Consider the following 24,949-nt stretch of genomic DNA (forward strand, 5'->3'; position numbering starts at 1 on the left):
CACAGTGTGGCTGGACCTGGTCAATGGGAGTTTCAAATGCTCAGGGAAGAATTTCTGCAAAGTGGACATTTAAATACAGCCCACATTCCTAAGGAGGAAAACTACAGTACAATAACATAAGCTAAAATATTTTACAGTTATTAAAAGGGACATTTATGAAGAGTTTTAATGATGTGGAAAAATGCTTAGGTTTCCATAAATTTAAAAAATGACTAAATAGGATATGTGAGAAGTTCACAGTTCCAAAACTCCTCATATGTAGGAGGAACACTAGGAGTACAGCAGCCAAAATGTAAATAGTGCTTGTCTTTGGAGGTGGAATAAAAGACGACTTATTATCCTCCTGCATTTCTCCATGTTCTCTTTTTCTCCAATCAGGCATTATTTCCCATGACATGTTCAATGAAATTTTTTTATTTGAAAAAGATAAAAAAGGTGACAATCAAAGGATTCTAAAAGAATGTAGCATTTTTCCCTGAAGAATTAATAAAACATACAAATGCAACATAAAACACGTGTAGATACATGATTCCAGGTATCCTCTCATACCTTATAAAACAACAATTGTATATTTAAACTGGAGGCTGAGGAATTGGTTCTCACAACTTGGGAAGAATGACTGAATGAGAATTTGGTACATAGCTCAAACAACGTGACAGCAGTTGGGACTTACCGTGCCTCAGTTTGGGCAGTAAATTCTGTCCTATAGGTAATCCCGTCCTATATTCTGGAATACAGAACAAAATTTACTGCCCAAACTCAGGCAGCTTAAACAGACTGGAATGAGAAGACAAAGGGGTCTATTTTTTTTTTTTTCCTGTGTTTCAGAGGCAAAAAAGCAGCAAAGCTTTTGAAAGGAGAAGTATGTTTAAGTGTGCAGAAGAAAACAGACCACTGTCTTCAGCGGATTTTTCTTGCTGCCAAGAGAAAAGAAATGAAGACAAATAATGCCCCTAAGACTGTTTTCCTGGGGAGCGAGGGATGGGGGCTTCGCAGGAGGCTTTCACTCCACACACTCTTCATGCGATATTTTATGAACGCTGTGCCTGGAGGTGGGGGCTCTGCCTCTTGAGCATGTGCGCAGAGACACGGATGACGACAGTGGCTTGGACCTCGTTTCATCCTCCTGAGAGCAGTTCCGTGACAGAGAAGAGCCAATCAAGCTAAAGAGAAGTTAAATACCTTTCCCGAAGTCCTATGGCTTCTACAGATGTGGAACTGGGATCCAAACCCTACATGCTTAGCCTCTAAACTCCTCGGTCGCACCTACCAGCAGAGAGTGTAGACAGAAAACCTCTACTTATCTGCGCTCTCTGTAGGCTTCGAAGACAAACTCATCATTGCTTCCCCTGCCCTCATCTGAATGCCCATGGAGTGACTCCACGGCTCTCTTCTGGACAGGAACATGCGCTTTGAAGCACAGGAAGAGGTTCCCTGCGCCGGCCTTCTCTCCCCAACAGGGAGATGAGGCTATTTAGGGCTCTGAGGGCATCTCAGGCAGACTCATCTCCCCCCCAGTTCTTCACTCTCTCCAACCTACCCCCTTGAGCACAATGAGCAATCAAGGAGTGTTGAATTAATGACTGGCTGACCCACTTCTGGCCTGAAAGGTTACTAATGATATTTATATAGAATCCATATCTTTTCAGAGCTATCCTAAAATCCCTAATAATTAATAAAGGAAAGAGGTTCCATTTAGAAGAGAACCCACCCACCCAAAGAAGTTTACCAAAAAGACTTCTCCCTGTTTAAATACCCTCGATGAGGAATGAATCTTTACGTCCCTACAGTCTTAAATTTAGCACCCCAAGCAATCATTTATTCAATGTGATTTGCTTTACATCTGAAATAAGTTCCTTTTTTTTTTTTTTTTTTTAAAGGGCTGCACCTGCAGCACGTGGAAGTTCCCAGGCTAGGGGTCCAATCGGAGCTGCAGCTGCCAGCCTACACCACAGCCACAGCAACACCAGATTGAGCTGCATCTGCAACCTATACCGCAGCTCATGGCGACGCCAGATCCCTAACCCACTGAGCGAGGCCAAGGATTGAACCAGCATCCTCATGGATCCTAGTCACGTTCGTTACTGCTGAGCCATGAAGGGAACTCCTAAAATGTTTCTTTTCTGCCATTTACATATTTATTTTAAATAGTCTCCCTTTTTGCAGTAAAAATGTTGCTTCATTTAGAAATGTTATTCCTTTTCTGCTCTTCTAGCTGTTTGGGGTCCAAGAGGAGAATTGGAACGGGGTCCTGGTAATACCATCAGCATGTTTAACCAGCAATACAGTCCCAAGGAATTTGTCTTAGGTAAAATTTAGTCTGCCTCTATATGGTGTTACTTACAACTGCTGGTGAGGGGACATGGATGCTTGCAACGGATCGTGGGCGGATGTGGTTGACCAGATGGCAGAGGACGACCCCATCCATGAGGGCAGCCCCCAGGTCTTCATGCAGGCTGACCTTGAGTCTCATCTCGATGCTCTGGGAAGGAATCAGAAAGAAGCCAATTGCTCTCAGGCAATGGAGGGTAAAATACAGTTATGGGCATTTTATGAATTGAGACTTAAGTTTCATTGAGGAGAAGGATGAGAACTTGTGGATACCACTGTCATGATTTAAACCTTTGAAAAGATACTAAAAGTAAAAATCCCTCTGTAGAAAAAACACAATTGTGTCTAAAAATTTTAACTGGTCGAATTTACAAAATAATGGAATCACTCCTTGAGTTCAATATGGCCTCAGACTTAGCAGCGGAAATGCTTTTTCCTCTAAGACTATATTTTAGTTCAAAAATAAATGTTTCTCCCTTTTTAAAAAATTAGCTTTTTGGAGTTCCTGTCATGGCTCAGCAGAAGCAAATCTGACTAGCATCCATGAGGAAGAGGGTTCGATTCCTGGCCTTGCTCAGTGGGTTAAGGATCTGGCATTGCTGTGAGCTGTGGTGTAGGTCACAGACATGGCTTGGATCTGGCGTGGCTGTGGCTGTGGTGTAGGCTGGCAGCTGCAGCTCCGATTCGACCCCTAGCCTGGGAACCTCCATATGCCATGGGTGCGACGCTTTGAAAAAAAAAGAAAAAAAAGAAAAACAAAAATTAAATGTTTAATTTTGAGATAATCATAAACTCCTGTGCAGTTATATGAAGTTATGTAGAAAGATCCCATGTATCCTTTGCCCAGCTTCTCTCAGAGGTAATGACGTGCCACCGTGTACACCACAAGCTCCCTATGGGGACGATGACACTGATGGTCAAGTCAGGGTCAAGGATCCGCGTTGTCCTTTTACGGGCACACCTACTTCCCTCCCCCCAGTGCTGCCTCCACCTGCTCGTTCTCCTCTCCTTCCAGAATTCCCCGAACACGAATGCAGATCATCTGTTCCACTCTCCCTGGTCCCTGAGGCTCCGCTCATTTATTTTCTGTCTGTTTTCCCTCCGTTGCTCAGATGAGGTAATGCCTATTGGTCCTTGTTCCAGCTCACTGATGCTTTCCTTTGTTACCTCCCTTCTGCTGCTGAGTTTGGATGATGTATTTTGCAGTTCTTCTCTATGTCTCCTATTTCTTTGTTAAGATGTTCTATTGGTTTGCAGAGGCATTCGATTTGTTTCCTTTGTTTCAACCGTGTTTACAATGGCTTGTTAAAGCATTTTTATCACGAACGCTGTAAAATCTTTGTCAGATAATTCTAGTACCTCAGCCATATCAGTGCTGTCAGCTGCTGATTATCTTTTTACATTCATTTTGTTCTTGGTAAAATGAGTGATTTTTTTGGTTAAAACCCGGACATTTTGGTATTATGTTAAGAAACTTTGGATCCTACTGAATCCTATGTAAACTTTCTGTTTTTGCTGGGTTTATTTTTTTTTTTTTTTTTTGGGACATTGCTCTGGCAGGGGAAAGGGGGTTCCTACATTGTCACTGCTGTGCAAGTGCAGAAAGCTAGGATTCCCACTTGGTGTCAGATGCCTAGGGGTAGGGGAGCCTGGATAGGCTCCCCATATGGGCTCCAAGTGACGCCATGGCAGGGGACAGGATAGCTCTTAGCTGATGGGGATGAAATTCCTGGTTCCCAATTCGGCCTTCTCTGATACCCAGTGGAGGTGAAAGTCCAGCTGTTTGCTCCTTCTTTGCAAGCACGGGTAAGGATGGAGCTGTGTTTAGCTTGAGTAAAGCGTTTATCATCTAAAAGTTTCCTAATCTCACTAGGCTGCCTCTTTCCTGGTCCTCTGACTAAAGAAAATTAGCTTTTGTTGGGACTTTTTTTTTTTTTTAATTTGTGCCTATTAGCATTTCTGATTTCCACTACTTCAGCGCCAAGTCTGAGAAAGATGAAGCAAAGAAGAAAACCCACTGGACTCGACACCAGGTCATTCCTAGGCCCAAGGGATCCAGCTGGTCTGCATTCTTCTCTCCATCTTTCAGAGGGGTCTTAGGCTTATTTTGCATTTACGGTCCAAAGGGTTTACTTGTATTTAGTGGGAGGAACGGGGAAGAGGACATCTACTCCATCTCTGCACAGAAGGAGGAGACAGATCTGTTTTTAAAACTTCAAACAGAAATTCCTGCTTTACAGCAGAAGTTCCTTGCAAATGAGTAATAGTGGAAGAAAGATGACTTAATTTGGAGATTTGCAAAGTGAAGCAGCTGAAAATCAGCGCATGCAACAGTGTTCCGTAATTTTCTCCTAGAGCTGCCCCGTGTCTAATCTGGGAGCTTTTTATTGAAGTCTGGTTGATTTATGAAGTTGTGTTAACTTCTGCTATATGGCAAAGTGATCTGGTTACACACACATACATCCCCCCCCCCTTTTTTTTTTTTGTCTTTTTAGGGCCACATGCATGGCCTATGGAGGTTCCCAAGCTAGGAGCTGAATCAGTGCTACAGCTGCTGGCCTGTGCCACAGCCACAGCAACACCAGATCCGAGCCACATCTGCAACCTACACCACAGCTCACGGCAATGCTGGAGTGAGGCCAGGGATCGAACCTGTGTCCTCATGGACACTAGTCAGATTTGTTTCTGCTGAGCCACGGCAGGAACGCCTACATTCTTTTTTAAAATATTCTTTTCCGTTGGGTTTTATCACAGGATATTGAAGAGAGTTCCCTGTGCGATATAGTAGGACCTTGTTATTTATCCATTCTACATTATAACACCTTTTAGCTACTAACCCCACCCTCCACTCCATCCTGCCTCCAACCCCCTCCCCACTGGCAACCACAAGACCAGAACTATCCTGTGTCGAGACGCCTCATTTTTCTCTAAGCATGCTTTCGGTCTCTGATTCTACATCACCAAAGTAAAACATAAGTTATCAATATGACTCAGGCTTTAAGATAAAACTATATCACTCTTTGAGAGGTATCTTTCAACTTATGAGCTTATTTTGGCATATTTCTGAAAGTTGACCTCCCAAGCTAACAGGCTGATGTTTACTGCTGAGAGTTTAATTTAGGCAGGTGGCAGAGGTCCGAGACTTGCCTATGTGACTGTTGAGTCAACCACAGTGGCTTCAAGTGGTAGTGAGAGATTTCTGGGGTTTTCTTTTTGTCTTTTGGCCTTTTCTAGGGCTGCACCACCCACGGCAGATGGAGGTTCCCAGGTTAGGGGTCTAATCGGAGCTGTAGCAGCCGGCCTACACCAGGGCCACAGCAAGGCGGGATCCGAGCCACGTCTGTGACCTACACCACAGCTCACAGCAACTCTGGACCCTTAACCCACTGAGCAAGGCCTGGGATCGAACCCGCAACCTCATAGTTCCTAGTCAGATTCGTTAATCACTGCGCCACGACAGGAACTCCGGTTTCTGGGTTTTTCTTTCTTTCTTCCTGACTACCTACTAAACCATATATTAACTATCATCTACAACAACAATGATTCTGACCTACTTTAATTCAGCCGTAATTTAATGTACAGAATTCATTGCTTATTGGTGGAACGCACTGCTGTTTGAAATTGTGTCCTGTTTCCTTCTTACTCTTCTCAATAGACGATAGACTTCATGGGAGCAGGGCCTTTTGTTCCTTTCTCTATCCATCATCCATACAGCCTACAAAGCAGCAGTCAATCATGATTTGCTAGTGCAAGGAGACACTGTGGTGGAAGATCTGCCTCCTCAAGAAGCTTCTTATATTGGCCTCGTTCAATGGCTATGGTACTTCCCTTGGAATGTAAAGAACTTATCTTTTAATAACTGAATATTTTTCAAGAGCTAGACAAGTACCACATGCTATCACTCATATGTAGAATCTAATATATGGCACAAAGGAATCTTTCCACTGAAAACAAAATCAGGGACTTGGAGAACAGACTTGTGGTTGCCAAGGGGGAGGGGGAGGGATGGACTGAGAGTTTGGGGTTAACAGATGCAAACTTCCAGATTGCCTTTGGAATGGATAAGCAATGAGATCGTGCTATACAGCACTGGAAACTCTATCTCGTCATTTAGGACGGAGCCTGAGAATGTGAGAAAAAAGAATGTATACATGTATGTGTGACTGGGTCACCTCGCTGTACAGCTAGAAAAGTGACAGAACGTTGTAAACCAGCTATAATGGAGAAAATTAAAATCATTATAAGAAAAGTAACTTGGGAGTTCCTGTGATGGTGCAGCGGAAACGAATCTGACTAGGAACCATGAGGCTGTGGGTTCAAATCCTGGCCTTGCTCAGTGGGTTAAGGATCCAGCATTGCCGGGAGCTATGGTGTCAGTTGCAGAGGTGGCTCGGATCTGGCATTGCTATGGTTCTGGTGTAGGCCAGCAGCTACAGCTGCAATTAGACCCCTCGCCTGGGAACCTCCATATGCCATGGGTGCAGCCCTAAAAAAAGACGAAAGACAAAAAAATAAAATAAAAATAAAAAATAACAATACTTTTAACAACTAACACCTTTAATAACTGTGTTCTTTGATGACGGACCCTTGTACTGCTGTTTGACCTTCCACATACGTGTGTATGATCCTCGTAACTAAAGACGAAGACCGTGAGGGTGGAAAATTACATCCACGGCTCTGCCTGGGAGCTGTGCTGGCAACAGAAATATAACAAGGAAGAAGCCATGGCCCCTGCCATCACCAAGCTTAAAATCTTCCCTGGCAACCAGCACAGGACATCACCCTTGGCAGCAAACTCAAATGGTTTGCCTATTAAATGAGTGACTCAAAAATTCTGATCAGGGAGTTCCCATCGTGGCTCAGAGGAAATGAATCTGACTGGGATCCATGAGGACGCAGGTTCGATTCCTGGCCTCGATCACTGGGTTAAGGAGCCAGAGTTGCTGTGGCTGTGGCAGAGGCCAGTGGCTACAGCTCTGATTCAACCCCTAGCCTGGGAACTCCCATATATCACAAGTGCACCCCCCGCAATAAATAAATAAATTCTCATCAGTTTGGGGTACAGAGCAAGAATAGCTATAAACATCTTTAAATTCATTGAATGTTATTAGGTTAAATTAGTAACAATTCCTTTTTCAAGAGTACCAGGACTGGAGTTCCCATCATGGCGTAGCGGAAACAAATCCAATGAGGAACCATGAGGTTGCGGGTTCGATCCCTGGCCTCACTCAGTGGGTTAAAGATCCGGCATTGCTGTGGCTGTGGTGTAGGCTGGCAGCTACAGCTCCAATTCGACCCCTAGCCTGGGAACCTCCATAGGCCGTGGGTGCGGCCCTAAAAAACAAAACAAACAAACAAAAAAAGAGTACCAGGACTGAAACAATACTAGCTTTTATACATAGGTAGTAAGTATTTCTACTTACATTCTCTCATCTATTCCTCACAAAATCCCATGAACGTAGATGGGAACTATTTATTATTTTAATACATGAAAAAACTGAAACTCGGGGATGTTGAGTGACTTTCCCAGGATGAAACGGGCAGTAGGTGAACTGGCTCTGACACCAGGTCTGCTGGCAGCGTGTCATCAAAGTCTGCTTTTTAAAAATACTGACTGCTGCTTCAATTCTGCAAACTGTTAGTCAGTTACACGGTGCTTCTCAGTACCTCTCGCAGCTGTTCCACCAGTTCCTTCTCTTCTCTCATCTGTTCCATTTTTCTCCGAATCGTAAACTGTGGATCTATAGATTCCAGATTTCTCTGTGGTCTTAGAAACACTGTAACAGAAAGGGAAAAAAGTCTTTATGGAGAGCCCAGTCCAGGCTGCCCTATCAGGCTGTTCCTATTTAAATCAAATTGTTAATTTATCTGAAATAATTCATTTACCACTCACAGAAACCAGAAATTCTGACTTCACGTGAAAACGCTTGTTTCGAATATGCTAAAGGTTATGTTTTCACTTATTCTGGATTGTGTGTCTGAAAAGCTGTACCTTCGGGGGACAATCCGCTGAATCCAGGAAGGAGAGGGCTGGGTCCTTGCTGACACCCTTCCCGACCCCTTCTCTCCTTTTCCCACTGGTTTCTGCCCAAGTTTTTGTCTATACAAGTTTCCATCTATAGGTGAGGTTCCACAAGCCTTTCATTAAATTCAGATAACTCATTTCGAGTAAGAAGTCAGGATTGCTTTACATGATAAAAACAAGCTGAGATTTGATCCCTGGCCCCGGGAACTTCCATGTGCTGCGGTAGCAGGAGGACAAAATCTGCCTTCTATCATGTCACTGACACCCTTATCCTAAACGTCAGCTCTTCAGGGATGACCCCAAACCCCTTTTAGAAAACTGGCAGGATGAGAGGATGCTTTAAGAGAGCCTCTTTGGCTTCAGGTCCTTAAAATTACAACCTCCAGGAACAGCAACTCACAGTGACGCTCCCTTTGGAAGGAGTTAAGCCTCTGACTGCAGAGAAAATAAATGGTCTCAACGCTGAAGGATGACAACTTTTAAAGACTAATTAATAAAGAAGGTACAAAATCTTCTATGTGTGGCAGAGTGGTTATAGCCATGTCGTTAGAATACAGAGCCCAAGGCAGATTTAAACTTGAATCTTTTTCTTCCTTGAGATGTTTATCTTAAGACTGTCAACGTTCTGTGCCCACCCTCTGCCAGGTGGGGGCGGTGGGGGGGGGGCGGAGGGGGGCAGAGCAGTTAGGAGTTGTGGTTGGTTCCCCGTATCCCATAGATTTTCAGCTTGTGGGGGGAGGGGGGTAAGGGCTTCAGAATATTTTGGGCAGAGCACTCTAATTTTAAAAAGCAATGCCATGCAGAAGGCTTGCACTGACGTACTGCAATTCTAGAAATTTCGATCGCTGTATCTTCAACAATGTAGGGTAAGAAGATCATACAATTTTTATCCTATTCAGACAAAGACTTCCTACGAGCCACTCTAAAAGCTATTCCAATTTATTAGCTGTTTTTAAATAAGGCTTACAAACCTATCCACCATATAATCAATTATCCCACATTCACCCAACTGTATCATTTTACTCATTTGTTTATCTCGCTTTGGTTAGGTTTTGGCCACATTGCACTGTGTTGATGTGAGATCTCAGGTCTCCCACCAGGGATTGAACCCAGGCCGCCGCACTGAAAATGCAGAGTCCTAACTACTAGACCACCAGGGAACTCTCCCAACGGCGTCATTTTCATCTCAACTTGTATCTTTGAACCAAAACACCTGAATAAATGTCTTGCATTACACGCCCGTCTCAGTATTTTCTTTGTAACTCAGTTCTGGGATATGTGAATCAGCACTCTGGTGCACTAGCGAGAACCCGAAAGCTGACACATCTTAAGAAACTCTTGACTTACAGGGTAAAGGAAAGGGGGTGATCTACACTGATCTGTGTGGTACACTGTACCTTCTGGACCTCAGACAGGTTCTGCCTCAAGGCACCCAAGGAAGTCACAGGCAGAAAGAGCCAAAGGCTAGTCACCAAGGCCCACAAATACCAAACCCCGCAGGAAATGAGACCGGCTGTTTTAAAAATTAAAGGCAGGGCAAGCAAAGGAAGTAGAGTAGGGTGACTGGCAGGGAGAGATGAGAAGCTCACCGAGCAGAGGGAAATGAGGAAGAGTCTGACAACCTAAGAAGCAGGGGAGACACTGGAAATGCAGGAAATTTGCCTTTGCACCACATGAAGCCCTACCCCCCCCAAATCTATGCATTTAAACAGCGACCAAAAGAGATTATATATTAAAATGGAAAATGGAGAAATAATCCACATCCCCAAAGAAGAGACGTCAACCAAACGGACCAAGCCCAGGAGTGTGGACCGAGTTGAGTAATACACACACTGACCAGCAAGGGGAGCCCAACACCGTTTAAACAAATCCAATGTTTTCTTTGGAGGTTTTATTTTCCTTTGCCTTTTTCTTTTCTGGGGGCAATCTTATCTAATACTGCCTGTCTAATATTTTCAATATGTTTTTATTGGCAGATTTCATTCTGAATACGAAACTATCAGGAAGTTAAATTAACTGTGAGCTTTTGGTTAACAGCACACTATTCAAATACCGACGCCTTGTTAGAGCCCTCTATGAGATAACGAGATAATGCAGTGATGTCTGCATTTCAATTTCCTGGCATTGCTTTCCCTTTTAAATTCCTGTACATCTTAAAAAATACAAAATGCGGAGTTCCCGTCGTGGTGCAGTGGTTAACAAATCCGACTAGGAACCATGAGGTTGCGGGTTCGGTCCCTGCCCTTGCTCAGTGGGTCAAGGATCCGGCATTGCCGTGAGCTGTGGTGTAGGTTGCAGATGCAGCTCGGATCCTGAGTTGCTGTGGCTCTGGCCTAGGCCAGTGGCTACAGCTCTGATTGGACGCCTAGCCTGGGAACCTCCATATGCCGCGGGAGCGGCCCAAGAAATAGCAAAAAGACAAAAAAAAAAAAAAAAAAATACAAAATGCATGCTTGACTATTTGCTTTATCCACGGAAGCGATTAAAAAGCACGAAAACACATGGGAGCTGTTGTTTTTAAAACAAACACTTCAGGAGTTCCCGCTGTGGCTCAGCAGTTAAAGAGCCCGACTAGTATCCTCAATCCCTGGCTCAGTGGGTTAAGGATCCGGCACTGCTGTGAGCTGTATGTAGTCCCAGATGCGGCTTGGATCCGGCGTGGCTGTGGCTGTGGTGTAGGCCTGCAGCTGCAGCTCCGATTCAACCCCTAGCTTGGGAACTTTCATATGCCACGGGTGAGGCCCTAAAAAAAAAAGACCCCCCAAAAAAGGGGACACTTCAAATGTACATACAATTATTGGAAACCTGACTATAATACTACTAGCTTTCTAAATGGATTAGTTATCATAGTATATATAAGAACTTTTTAATGATTTTTATTTTTTCCATTATAGCTGGTTTACAGTGTTTATATATGAATTGAAAACAAACTATTTAGACTGATAATAAATCTACAGAGCAAGTTTATTATGACAAAATAATTTTAACTGGGACCATTTATGGTGGCTCTGATTATATTACCTATAGTTTTTTTTTTTCTTTCAAGTCATATTTAAATAATAAATGCAGTGACCAGCCTGATCAAAGTTTCAAGAAACGAGTCCACGGAGGAATTATTCTGGTTTTCCTTAATTTCATATCACTGCATTTCAAGAACTCCCCTACTTAATTCTGGGGAATGAAAATTTAGCTTGAGGCTCTACAGGACAATATTAAGAGCCACCCCGTTAACACATTATTTTTCAAATCAGATGCCACCCTGGTTGTGTAAATAAGAAGAAAACAAGAGGGGCAAGGGAGCAGAGTGAGTGTCTGAGTGTCTATATGAACGTGTGTGTGTGTGTGTGTACACTAGTGTCCATGAAGACGCAGGTTCGATATCTGGCCTCACTCAGTGCGTTAAGGATCCTGCGCTGCCCTGGTTGTGGCGTAGGCCAGTGGCTACAGCTCCAAATCGACACCTAACCTGGGAACCTCCACATGCTGCAGGTGCAACCCTAAAACAAACAAACAAAAAATGCTTAAAAAAAGATGCAGGAAAAAAACCCAGAGTCCTGCTTAGCTGTTTAATTATTGTATATCATACAATAGTCAAAGAATGAAAAGGACAATTCGATCGTATTTGCAATTTCTCTAGCTGAAAAGACAAATTTTTAAGCAAAAATCCTGCTGGGCAGGATGACTGTGCTGAGGCAGAATATTAACTTCATCCTTGCAGGTACAGGTCAAATTCCACTGATTCTTCCATTCTCTCTCCCTCCTCCTCCTCCCTGTCGTGGGAGTGGTCTGTCAGCCAGGAACTTAGAACATTCTTTACCTCCATCTCTCAGGGCACTCATCACTTTCTGTCTTACAGCAGAGATCTGCTTTTCTCCATCGGGACTCTAAGAGTTTAAGTCTGCTTCCAATTTAAACCTCTACCCCTGCTCCACCAAGCCGTTTGCTAGATGAATAAACAAAACGAAGAGTTTGAAACGCTCCCTCATTCGAAGATCATTCTACCCGGAGAGCACCTTGGCAAAGATTACCCAGTTGATAATCAGTCAACTGAATTTTTTTAACCATGAAAAACTCCCTAAAACCTGTTTCCGGTGTGACTGCATTAGACTGAAATAGAAGCTCCAGGAAAGCACAGATCGACTCTCTTTCAGAGCTACATCCATAGAAACGAACCTCATGCCTAACACATGGGAGGCTCCCAACAGATACTTAAGGATGGGCCCAAGAAACCACTTCTCCACATGTGCTAAGAATCTCTTTCAATTTAGCAAAGAAAGCCCATTCCTCTAAAAATTGCCAGAAAGGCCTCTTATTTAATTATTACATGAAGTGCACTTTGTGTAGAAATTACCAGCCTGTGTTATCAATCTTTAGTATCTAAATTTAACTTGGTGAGAAGCGATTTCTTTGTGGACACATGAAGTTATGGAATTTAGCTCTCCATTTCTTCTTGGAAATTAGTAGCAACATGGTAGCTTCGAAAGAGTATCTTGAGTTGTAGACTCAGGTTAATGTCAGTTAGAAATCTGATTACACTCATTTATTCCCTCTGGTGCCCAAAAATGAATTACATAAATCCTCGGCCCTCAAAATGCTCAAATTCCCTCTCTCTGGTCTTGGGCAGTTTACTTAACCCAGTGGTTTTCACCTACTTAAATATAACATAAAATTGGTAAAAGAAAATAATAATAACAATAATAACGAGTGTAGGAGTTCCCATTGTGGCTCAGCAGTCAAGAACCTGACTAGCATCCATGAGGAAGCAGGTCTGATGCCTGGCCTTGCTCAGTGGGTTAAAGATTCAGTGTTGCCGTGAGCTGTGGTGTAGGTCACAGATGCGGCTCCGATCTGGCGTTGCTGTGGCTGTGGTGCAGGCCGGCAGCTACAGCTCTAATTTGACCCCTAGCCTGGGAACCTCCACATGCTGCAGGTGCGGCTCTAAAAAGAGGAAAACAAAAAACCAAAAAAAACCAAAGATGCACAGGTGATTCTAATCTGAAGCCTGGGTTGAGACCCACAGACCTGCCTCTACAGCCTCGGGTTCCTCCTTTTTGTAATGGGGAAAATACTACCTAGACATGCAAGATGAAGGTAAAAAACAATTCCAGAAAATGTCCAGAAGCTGCCCCAAAGGGATCGGTCCATTCATTCACTTTCCAGGGATAATTTAAATATCGATCTTAAATAAGCATTAATTAGCGCCCACCAATTCACTGCATATGAAAAAGGGAAAAGGATTCAAAAGAAGATAGGGCTGGTTTTGACTTCAACGTGAAGGAGAAAGGAAAGAAAGATGCAGAGTGTTAAGAGCACGCAAGACAAAGAGCCGAAGAGAGGTTTTCAGGGTAAGAACAACTCGAAGTGAAGCTGCCCCATCCGGCCCGGGGTGGACAGACATACAGACACGCGTCCACATCCTTCCCCGATTATCTCAGGAGGCAGAACTTTGGGGACTGTGGGAATGCAAACTCCCACGGACCTTCTATAGCCAGTTTGCCAATCTTTTATCTCCTTAAAGAATGAGTCCCGGGGAATATAGGGAACTTGAGATATATGCGAAACAAAATATTAGAAAGCAATATTACTATTAAAAATGTAACAATTTTATATTTCATATAAATATATGTATATATTTAAAATTTTACATTTACCATAAATGTAATGTAAATTTTACTTCAATATGGACATTTAACTAAAGGGGGGATTTTAACACAAAGAAAGACAGTGGGCAAGAGATCAAAATGCCAACTCTGCCAAAAAAATAAATAAAAAATATAAATGAAAGGCAGGTTACATTATGCTGGGTTGAGCTGGTCACATGATGCCATTTATTTAAACCTGTTGAGAGAGTCACAAATACCAGATAATGGAGAAAATATGAGGAAACCAGACTGATGGGTCATCAGGTGTGAAATGCCATGAGAGGCCACTAAATGGGACCTGCTATTTCAGAGGGATCAGCAAGAACACCGTAAAAATGGGCTATGATCCTTTTCCAAGTTCAGCTCATATATTTGGGGATACATAGAGTGCTTCTTCATTAACTTAAAAAATACACTGGAAAATGCATTTAAATCAGAAGGCAATGTTTAGCACAAAGAGAAGGATGGTTGAATTTGAAAGGTCAGATCTGGGAACCTACACAAATATTTATAAGGATTGCTGCTGCCAGAAAGTTGTCAGAAAACTACCCCTTGCCCAGGGTATACGGCAGACTAAGTGCAAACAGAGGAAAATAACAACTGCCCCATATCTGGGGTGATTAACCCAGGGAGATGAACACTGAAAACAATCCCTGCATTATTATTTTTCTGTGGTCCAGTGTAACAGCTACACGTGAATCCCTGGAATTTGCCCTCATACGAAAAATACCAGATAAATACCGCAGGGTTATTTTCTGAAAGATTTTCACAGTGATCATTTTCAATGGAAATTTTAGGACTTTTAATAAAAAGAAGGCAGTTTCACTTAGTAGCTTGCACAAAGAATCCTCAATAGGAGTTCCCGCTGTGACTCAGCGGGAATGAATCCGACTAGGAACCATGAGGTTGCGGGTTCGATCCCTGGCCTTGCTCAGTGGGTTAAGGATCTGGCATTGCCATGAGTTGTGGTGTAGGTCACAGATGCGGCTGCGATCTGGCGTTGCTGTGGCTGTTGCGAAGTCCGGCTGCTGTAGCTCTGACTCAACCCCTAGCCTGGGAACCTCCATATGCTGCAGGTATAGACCTGAAAAGGGTGGTGGCGGGGGGAGAATCCTCAATAACAGCTGCCAGTGATGAAGGTAGACCCGGTAGAGAGGAGATGATTGGAGAGTTAGGAGCCTTGGACGTGGTCCCCTCCCCCCTTTTCGTTGGTTCTCCTTTTAGTTAGTTCATCTACAAAGATAGAAATTCTACTGCTTTGTAAAATGTCTTAGGTCTTGGTGAGCTTAAAAAAAAGTCTTTGGTTTCAGATATCATTCCTAAGGAAATACCAAATCACACATAAATCTTTCATTCTAGGCTTTACTTCCTTTAAACAACCTCAGACCTATAAATAGCCACGCTTTCCGAAAACAAAAATGCCTCTCGCCCCCTTTTTAAGTCAAGGGACCAGTTTATCAGCAAAGTTTCCATTTGGCCTCCCTCGAATTCCAGAATTTAAAATGGGATGATATAAGAAGAGACTTTGGTTTTGTCACTGTTGTTTAATCATATTTGTTTTTAGTTAAAACTTTCAGAAATCTATGAAATAATAAAATTGCCTTTATAACTAACCTGCCAAGGTATACAATGTCTTTCTCTGCAAGGAAATCTGGAAATGCATTTTTTTTTTTTTGGTTGAACTTTGACGATAAATCACAGCAAACATTTTGAATATATGTTTTCTATTTATTATATATAACATACTTAGATTAAAAAACAGGAATCATGGGAAAAGATACCTTCCTACTGTGTTTGCGTTGTAGTTGTATCCCAAACATCTCACTTCTCCCCATAAATCATCCTCTCTATTTCATTTACCATTACTTTTCTCACTTGGTATCTTGGAATAAAATGTTTAAAATCTGAGCACACCCATATAGAGATTCAGATATCTGTGGTAAGTAGATGTAAATAAGTGTATTTATTTTATTTTTATCTTTTAGGCTACTTCAGATATTTAATGGCCTACAATCAAAAGATATCCACATTAATCCTAGCTAGGTGTCCTTGGTTTTTGATTTGCACATTTGTTTTCAGGCCAAGTTCCCATTCTTGAATATTTAGATGAAACTAACTCAAAGGGCAGAAGACATCAAAAGTCCAAATGCACAAACAATTTGCAAAAAAAAGAAGGCAAGTGATTTCATTTTTAGAAATTTCTTAATTTTTACTATTCTCAGTGCACCCCTCTAGGCTCAGTCACAGTATGTCTTAATTACTTTAAAAAAATCTCCTATGGTAAGCATAGATAATAAAAGATCAAACTCTGAAAGCATTTAAAGTTGAAAGTTCAGAAGCACAAGAAGCAGAGATAATTCAAATGTGCAAACCCCACATGTTTATAAACAAGCAAACACACCCCTCCAGAAAATAAAAAACCCAAACAGCAAGGATAGAGAAGAAATTATTGTAAAATCCCTCCAAAATTCAGAATATTCAAGATAAACATAGTTTGATAAAACCACCAGAGAACAATGCACATGCACTTTTCTGGACTTTCCAGGTGTATTATCATCCCTTATCATATCAGGCATGCAGGCGAATTATACTCTATCTGCAGCTGCACAGAAACGCATGTTCAGTATATTCATTCATTGGCTCATTAGCACATGGAGGAATAGGTACAAAGCCACCTACCATTGTCACTGTCTCCTTCAGATGGAACACTGTAGCTAGAGTTGTCCCATGTTTGTGCCTGTGTAAGTTTGTTGAAGGAGATAGGAGGAAGAGTGAGGGCTGGGTCTGCAGGAGAGCGAGAGAGCCAGTCCGCGTACAGTTGCACAAGGACCAGGAAAAACCAAAGGGGCAGCAGCATTTCACAAATGGCATAAGGATTGCATGGAAATGAAGCGAATTTCACATTATGGGATTGCATTTCAAATGTACAATATAGGAGAAGAATGAAAGATGGCGCATGGAATAAAAAGAATGATAAAAACTGAGTGTTAGTACTTATCAATCAAAGACTTTGCATGCAGTTAATATCATTAATCTTAACAGTTCTGCAAGCCCACAGACTTGAGTACCAATGAATCATGTCAGCAGAAAGAAAGAGGACCCATACCTTATGTAGATACAAAGCAAACGACCTACCAGATACCTTTTCCAAAGACCTTCTCAACAACTAACCATCTTAGCAAATATGATTCACACAAAAAGTTTGGTTTCATAGACATAGCTTAATAAGTGCTGTAAATACATCTATTATTTAGAAATAAAATATTATAGAATCAGTGTTCCGCACTGGTGAATTTGTTTTCCCAACGCAATGTAAAATTTCTCTTTAAAGACATTTGTTAAGTCTGCTGGCATGCTTTATTGATAGCTGAATGGAGCCAACTCTGTTCAACTCTTGACACACGGGTACAGCTCTCAAAACTGTCTTTGATATTGATCAGGATAAAACCAATTTTGGACACTAACAGAGTCTTTTTGATAACAAACCCATTTCAGCAATAGATATCAATCAATTTCAAAGCACTTCTGAGTGGGTCATTTAAGAAATAACTTTTTTGCACTAACTATCCATATACTAACTTCAGATGTTTAGGAATTAACTATACAATTTTATTTAATCCTAAGGCGGGACCCGTAAAACAAATGGACAGGGTTCTAGGAATGAACAGCTGGGTATATACAGTTATCTTTGGAGGAAAACACAGAAAAAAAAATATTTTTTTCGAAGAAAACTATCAGCCTACTTTAAGACTCTAAGTTTCTATTTCATCTTGCTGATTTGAGTCGTCTTTTATTTATAACACAGAAACAAAGAGCTCTATATGCTTAACTTTAAAATAAAAAGTTAATCACTTTTTAAAGTTCCAAAGCCACTCAATCAAAAAGAGTTTCTTTTTTAGTCATATGATCTTCAATTAAGATGACTGTATATATTATTTTCTAGAAAATGCGAAACATACATTAATATTTTAAAATTACTAAATAAAAGTTTTCAATTCCCAATACGTGATGCTAGTTTTATAAAGTTCCAACATGCCACTTAATGTTCCTGGAGAAAAACATCATTATTTATAGTAACCAAACTCCACAAAGCTTTCAACAACTAGAACAATTTCCACATTGGTTGGTCAGCATTATAGAAAGCTTGGAAGCTAAGAGAGGAAATTAGCTTTGTTTCACACTATTCAAAATAAATACTTTGTTTTTGCACCACTACAAAGAATTTGAAATGGTTCACAGTTCAGGTAGAAGGTTGGTAAGCTGAGTCCAGTCCCCATAAAAATAATTTTAAAAGTCACAGAGACAGTTTTACAACAAAATGGCAAAGATGCACCTTCAAAAGAATATTATCCTTTGTGATCCACTCAGCTTGGGATTGGCTCAATTGTAAGATATTTTTAAATGGTGTAACACGCCTGTAAGGGACAGGAGAAAGCCTGCAGCCCAATGTGAGGTCCTCTGTGTGTAGAGAACTCTCCAGGCAGATCCATCCTCAAGGCAGGGATGCCTCCATTCCTCCCAGCACAACCTGAGACCTTGGAAATGGAAGCCCAGCTCAGACCTGGCTGCATACGCTCAGTTCCATAATCGGGGAGGCCAGCCATCTGAGCCCTAATTCATGCCCAGGTGGTCCTCCATAAAACATCTCCTAACCCTTGCCACACCCAAGCATCTTCTCAAATGGCTTTGTCGTATAGCTCATTCCAAATGCTGGGAAACCATTACACCTGCCCACAAGTTAGTCCTCAGTCAACTTCCTCAAAATTAAAGAAGAAAAATCCTTTATAAAAGAATCATCTTTTCTTTTGCCCTATGGGTATTCTTTTCCAAAATACACACACGTATAACTTTAACTGTTGCCAAAATGTTTTCCTGAAAAACCCAAAAACATCTGCGTTCTTGACTACCTTTTGCTTCAAGTATCCGAGCCCTTTCTTAGCATGTACTGAAAAGCATTAGCAGTGAGTACATGCAAAAGACCTAAGAGTCAAAAATATTAAAACAAAGAAGCACCTAAAAGGTAGACTGCGCTAGAACTTTAAGTACGTGGAGAAATCAGAAGAACCAATTTTTTTCTATCCATAGTCCTTCTTTTTCAAATCAGTCCTTCTTTTTCAAAAACAGAAAGGCTCTTTAAAAAAGGACTCCTGATCACGCACGTGAGCCTGGAAAGGATCACACCGTTATATGAACAAAGACCCAAACCTTACCAAGACCCACAGAACAAACGAGAGATGTCTCAGAGAAAGAGTCACCATCCTTAACTCAGCAAGCACCGGGAACCACGGGGGCAAACGGGGAGCCGTTTTATCAACAGACTATTTCTCTCCCACTTCCACGCCCCAACACCTTTGTCTCTTTGCTCTGGTTCAAAAGGATCGATCACAGATAATACGGCCTTAACAGGTGATTCACTGACCACAAAGCCCGAAAATCGGGCCTCCCCAACCTGCAGAGAACTTCGGACACCAGGACTCAACTCACCAGAGCTGACGCGCTGCTCACACTGTGATGTACACATTTAAAGGACCTGAGAGAAACACCTGAGTTGCTCACACCACATACACGAATGCAGAGGTTTTAATTTACCTGATCGAGGCTTCAGGCCAAACAGAGCAGTGCTGGTGTTGGTAGGAGAGATGGCAGGTGAGTTCTCTCTCATCTGTGGTGTTGGAAAGAAAGGACATTTAAAATTGTGTGTGTGTGTCTTTTTCGGGCTGCGCCTGCAGCATAGGGAGGTTCCCAGGGTAGGAGTCAAATCAGAACTGTAACCGCCGGTCTACACAGCAGCCACAGCAACACCAGATCCGAGCTGCATCTGCAATCTACACCACAGCTCACGGCAATGCTGGATCCTTAACCCACGGAGCAAGGCCAGGGATCAAACCTCATGGATACTAGTCAGAGTCGTTTCCATTGAGCCACAACAGGAACTCTTAAACTTTTATTTCATAACTCAATGAACTGTAATACACCCACAGCTGTACAACCATCATCACAACCTAACTTTAGACCACTGCCATTCCAAACCCCTAGTCCACCCCTCCTCCTTCCCACCTGTGGAAAGGACTTTTTTTTTAAAAGAACTGGAGCAGAACCACGTATGCTTCTCTATGATCAAGAATTATAATAAATCCACTCCCTCCTTGCATTTGTTGCCGTGAGGAAGTCCTGACTTAAACAACAGCATCGCTGATGCTTCTTCACAATGAAAATGATTTCAGTGGCAGAAGTGACAGAATGGTGTCTTGGGGGAGGTCCATTCCATTTTTTATGTGGTCCTTATAAAAATGGCACAATCTTGTGCAACTGGCAATCCTCTTCTGCTCCAGAACAGATGCGTGTATTCACACACAGGCACGTACACGCACAAGCACACCCACGTACACGTACACGTCACAGAGGGCACATCTAATAAAGACTCTCCTGACACCAGGTGATGAAGAAACAGCTAACACGGAACAGATGCCTTAGCTACAGGGAAACCATGCCCTGAATGATTTAAGGCTAACGTGACATTCTAAGTGCTGCCTATTTGAGCTATTTTCACTTCTTTTTTCTATAAAAATGTTCCCATATTTGATTTGCAAAATATATCTTATAAAATGAACCTTTAATTCTGAATAGGGCCGGATGAGAGATTCCTTGAGAGAATCTGCAGTACAATTAACTCATGAGTCAGGACAGTCTCAGACTGCAGCTTTCTGCAAAAGCACAGTCCCAAGTCAGGCTTCACCACGTACCTCAGCTTTCATTAACCTCAGGAAACTTACCTCAGTGGGAGAATACTCGTTCCCATTCCTCTGTAATGTTAGATTATTTTGCACCTTAAAGAAGAAAAAAATGCATGAGACGCAAATTACCGAGGCAAGAACTGAGTCTTTCTAACTTCCGTCACATCCCTAGCACAATGAATAATACACAGAATTAATTAATTAGAAGTAAGTCATATTAGGAGTTCCCGTCCGTGGCGCATCGGAAACAATCCAACTAGGAACCATAAGGTTGCGGGTTCAATCCCTGACCTCGCTTAGTGGGTTAAGGATCTGGCATTGCCGTGAGCTGTGGTGTAGGTCGCAGGGGCGGCTTAGATTCTGAGTTGCTCTGGCTGTGGTGAGGCTGGTGGCGACAGCTCCGATTGGACCCGTAGCCTGGGAACCTCCGTATGCCGTGGGTGCAGCCCTAAAAAAAAAAAAAAAAAAAAAAAAAAAAAAAGTAGGGTCATACTTACATTTCCTAAAACCATGCAGATCTATTCATAGAAAAATACATTTAAAGTATCACATAAACTAAGAAAAGGGGGTTCCCAGAGCAAAGAGCTCTGCCCAAGGTACCGTGAACATCAGCTTTCCTTGCTAGGCTGCTAAGCAACCTGACAGCTCCCACCGACTGGGAGCCTAAGCGTCTTTAGAAATGGTCCAAGGCCGTAGTTCTCAAATGCACAGAATCTCACTGGAAGCTTTTTAATAAATGCACATGCCTGGACCTAGGAAAATTTGATGCTGTCAATTCAACATCCGTTTGCTTTGGTACCCAATGGGGAAACGCGATAGCTTATTTTACCCCAATCCGCCTTCTTTAGAAGGTAATCAAGCAGCCCACTGATGGATCCTCATCAAAATTTTGGTGACAGCTAATATAAATATCTTCATATCTGTCACCAAATCGGTATACATTTAAGATGTCTGTAGCTATTCCTGTTGTTGAGGAGTGCTGTAAACAGAAGATTCCCGATGTTGACAAATCCCAGCCACAAACATATTTTTAGAGGGAAGCGTCACGAACTTCCTACCCAATTAAGCATCTTAGTGTTAATATGTGCCTTGAAGATTTGATTCTCTCCACGAGACACTCCTTCCTCTATTTTTCCAGTGTTCCCCAAACATCCTTCTCCACTGGGTATTATTTACATGTGAGAATATAATCTGTGATTCTTCCTGAATGGATGCCAGGGCTCCCCAAACTCCATGCGGACAGGAAACTCAACTGGGTTTCAAGTCAGATAACATGATGTGCTGACAGTCACAAACCATTTCATAATCTTGGCCTCACTTATCTACCCGGGCACAAGCCTGCCCCTCGGTATTTCTGCCCCGTTAATACTCTGTGCTAATTCGACCACAGCCAGGCTGTCTTGCTCCAGCACAGCTTCCCAGAACAAATCCAAATACAAAATGTTCCCCAAGTCTAGATTTAGTTCCCTTTCCTTAACTCTTATCCTTCTCCATCTCCCAGAGTACCTAAAACTCTCAGGGGTATGGACCATGTCAAATTCCTCTCTAAATTTTCTCAATATCTAAGTCTTCTTCCACAATTTTGAAAATGCCTTAAAAGTCAGGGCAACTTCATCTCTTTCCTATGCTAGCCTTCAACACCAAAAACAAGGCTGAATCCAGCACAAGAACTTAATAAATGCTGGTTAATTGATTCAAGACTATGGTAAAGATATTGCTTTCTTCCTGAATGAGATGGAAGAGAAAATACAGAAATAACCAAATAAATAATGAGGGTCCCACTTAAGTTCTACGTAATCATTAGCACTAGTCTTGCTAATCCACCACCTTCTTTTCTTTTCCTCCTCCTTTCCCTTGTGACATCTTTTTCCACCAGAGCTAGAAATTTCTTTTTATTTTATCTTCTTTCTTTTTAGGGCTGCACCCGGCGCATGTGGAGGTTTCCAGGCTAGGGGTCAAATCGGAGCTGCAGCTGCCAGCCTACGCCACAGCTACAGCAATGCAGGATCTGAGCCATGCCTTCAACCTACACCACAGCTCACGACAACGCCGGATCCTTAACCCACTGAGCAGAGCCAGGGATCGAACCTGCAACCTCCTGGTTCCTAGTTGGATTCGTTTCAGTTGGGCCACAACAGGAACTCCATAGAATTTTATCATGAGGAACCAGGGGGGACTTTGCCTCACAAAATAAGAGGTAGTTCATTGAAAAAAAAAAGATGTAGGTGTTCCCATTGTGGCGCAGCAGAAACGAACCCGACTAGTATCCATGAGGATGTGGGTTTGATCCCTGGCCGCACTGAGTAGGTGAGCTGTGGTGTAGGCTGGCAGCTGTAGCTCTGATTTGACACCTAGCCTGGGAACTTTCATATGCCACATGTGCAGTCCTAAAAAAAAAAAAAAGAAAGAAAAAGGATGCATTATATTCCTGAAAATCTTAAGGTCATAAGAAAAAATCAAAGAAAGGTTATGGAAATATTTCAGAATAAGGGAAACTACAGCCACCTGACAACCATCCCACACCAAAGGGGAAGAAGAAGTGCTATGAAAAAGATCAATCTTAACATTTGAAATACAGGTGGCCGATCCGATGAAAATACGTTATAAATGTAAAGTTTATGAAGGTGATACCTGAAATGAGGTTACATAAGATAAAATTCCCATCCATGTTTAGGGAAAAGGACAAGGAAGTACAAAACTTATCCACCAATCTTCGGAAGAAGAATTATGTGTGTGGAGGAGAAAAAAAGAGAGAAATACGGTAAGTGTTCATCACAGGTAAATCTGGGAAGAAGGTTATAATTTTTTGTAACCATTTGTAGAAACTTGTACTTCTTCTTCAGCCTCTCATCAATTTAAAATTACTTCCAAATAAGAGGCTGAAAAAAAGTGAGTCTGCACCAAACCAAAAGCACCATGTCTCAAAAGGATAGCTTGGGGAAATGGGGCTTGGGCAGCCTTCGCATAAGAGGCCTTCTGAGGTCCCACTGTTGGGTCATTCAGCGATGCCGCCCCCGGGGAAGAGGTAGCTCAGCGAATCTAAGGAGCACACAACCATCACATATGAGAGTAACAGTAACAGCTAACATTTAGGTGCCCAGCATTGTGAGACTAATCCCGATGCACAGAAGATAAAGGTAAGGAGAGAGGGGCAGTTCAAAGGAGCCTGTGGTGGGTAACACGTCTTTGACATGCGGCTGAAACTGAATTCCAACTCACTGCCCACAACCATGACACCATACTCTCCAGGAACATGGGTTTTGTGATTGCAGCTCTTTTCCTCGCTTTTTAACACAGAGACTGAGCCCGTTAAGAGTGTGAAAACGGCTTTTGTTTTTTTTTTTTTTGTCTTTTTGCCATTTCTTGGGCCGCTCCCGCGGCATATGGAGGTTCCCAGGCTAGGGGTCTAATCAGAGCTGCAGCCACCAGCCTACGCCAGAACCACAGCAACGCGGGATCCGAGCCGCGTCTGCAACCTACACTACAGTTCACAGCAATGCCGGATCCTTAACCCACTGAGCAAGGGCAGGGATCGAACCGGCAACCTCATGGTTCCTAGTCAGATTCGTTAACCACTGCCCCACGACGGGAACTCCTGAAAACGGCTTTCTGATAGTACATGTTCAGACACCTCATGGCACAGAAATGAGCTATATTGAAATTAACCATCTGAAGCCCATTCATTCTGGGAGAAGGGAAGAAAGAGTTGTAAGCAATGCTTTACTTCCATGTCACCAGCTCAAACCTGGGTTTTGCTTGGAACCTTGCAGATTTATTTCCAGGTTTATGCCCAAACTGCTCTCTCTGCCGCCACCCAAATTTTACCCGATGGAGCCACCTAACCTACCTTGAACTCTGTCCCCAAATTCCCCCACCAGTGGCTCTTTGCTAGAGTCTCTTAATCTTCCTAGGCATTTCCAAAATCACTTATTCTTTGGCTTTCAAGTCTTTCCAAGTTGATGTTCATCCGGTCAGTTCATAGGCTTCTTCTGCGGCTGTAAAAACCTGCATCGGATGGTTTTGCCTTCAGTTTCTACGAAAGCAGGTTTTCTGTGGGTCTTAGTTGCCATGGCCTGACTTAAGACTGACATAAAGATTTAGTGAAGTTAATGGAAACAGGCAACTCTCATCTTTAATGGGAGGTGAAGTATAGCAGAGGAGCAGGAAAACTAAAAAAGCTAAAAAGACTGGAAAACCAGATGTTGAACAGGTCTGAC

General features: G+C 42.5%; 1 protein-coding gene across 9 annotated transcripts in view; it reads right to left on the reverse strand.

Annotated features, from left to right (window-relative positions):
- The window catches only part of LRCH1 (leucine rich repeats and calponin homology domain containing 1), a 217,471-nt gene that overhangs the window by 23,777 nt on the left and 168,745 nt on the right, over window positions 1-24,949 (reverse strand). For 4 of the 9 annotated variants that reach the window (XM_084981785.1, XM_013980521.3, XM_084981783.1 and 1 more), the window contains exons 14-18: window positions 20,772-20,825; window positions 19,588-19,660; window positions 16,678-16,782; window positions 7,999-8,108; window positions 2,345-2,482 (exon numbers count right to left, since the gene is read on the reverse strand). In XM_084981785.1, the coding sequence (XP_084837911.1) occupies window positions 2,345-2,482; window positions 7,999-8,108; window positions 16,678-16,782; window positions 19,588-19,660; window positions 20,772-20,825 (480 nt within the window). Of the gene's footprint in view, window positions 1-2,344; window positions 2,483-7,998; window positions 8,109-16,677; window positions 16,783-19,587; window positions 19,661-20,771; window positions 20,826-24,060; window positions 24,738-24,949 lie in introns of those variants that run through there. The other 5 variants (XM_084981787.1, XM_013980522.3, XM_084981786.1 and 2 more) reach the window with 2 other exon arrangements.

This window comes from Sus scrofa, chromosome 11, assembly GCF_054392235.1.
Source record: "Sus scrofa isolate SSC_HxYL_T2T_F1_AM1 chromosome 11, Sscrofa_HxYL_maternal_Yorkshire_Landrace_v2.0, whole genome shotgun sequence".
Taxonomy (NCBI): Eukaryota; Metazoa; Chordata; class Mammalia; order Artiodactyla; family Suidae; genus Sus; species Sus scrofa.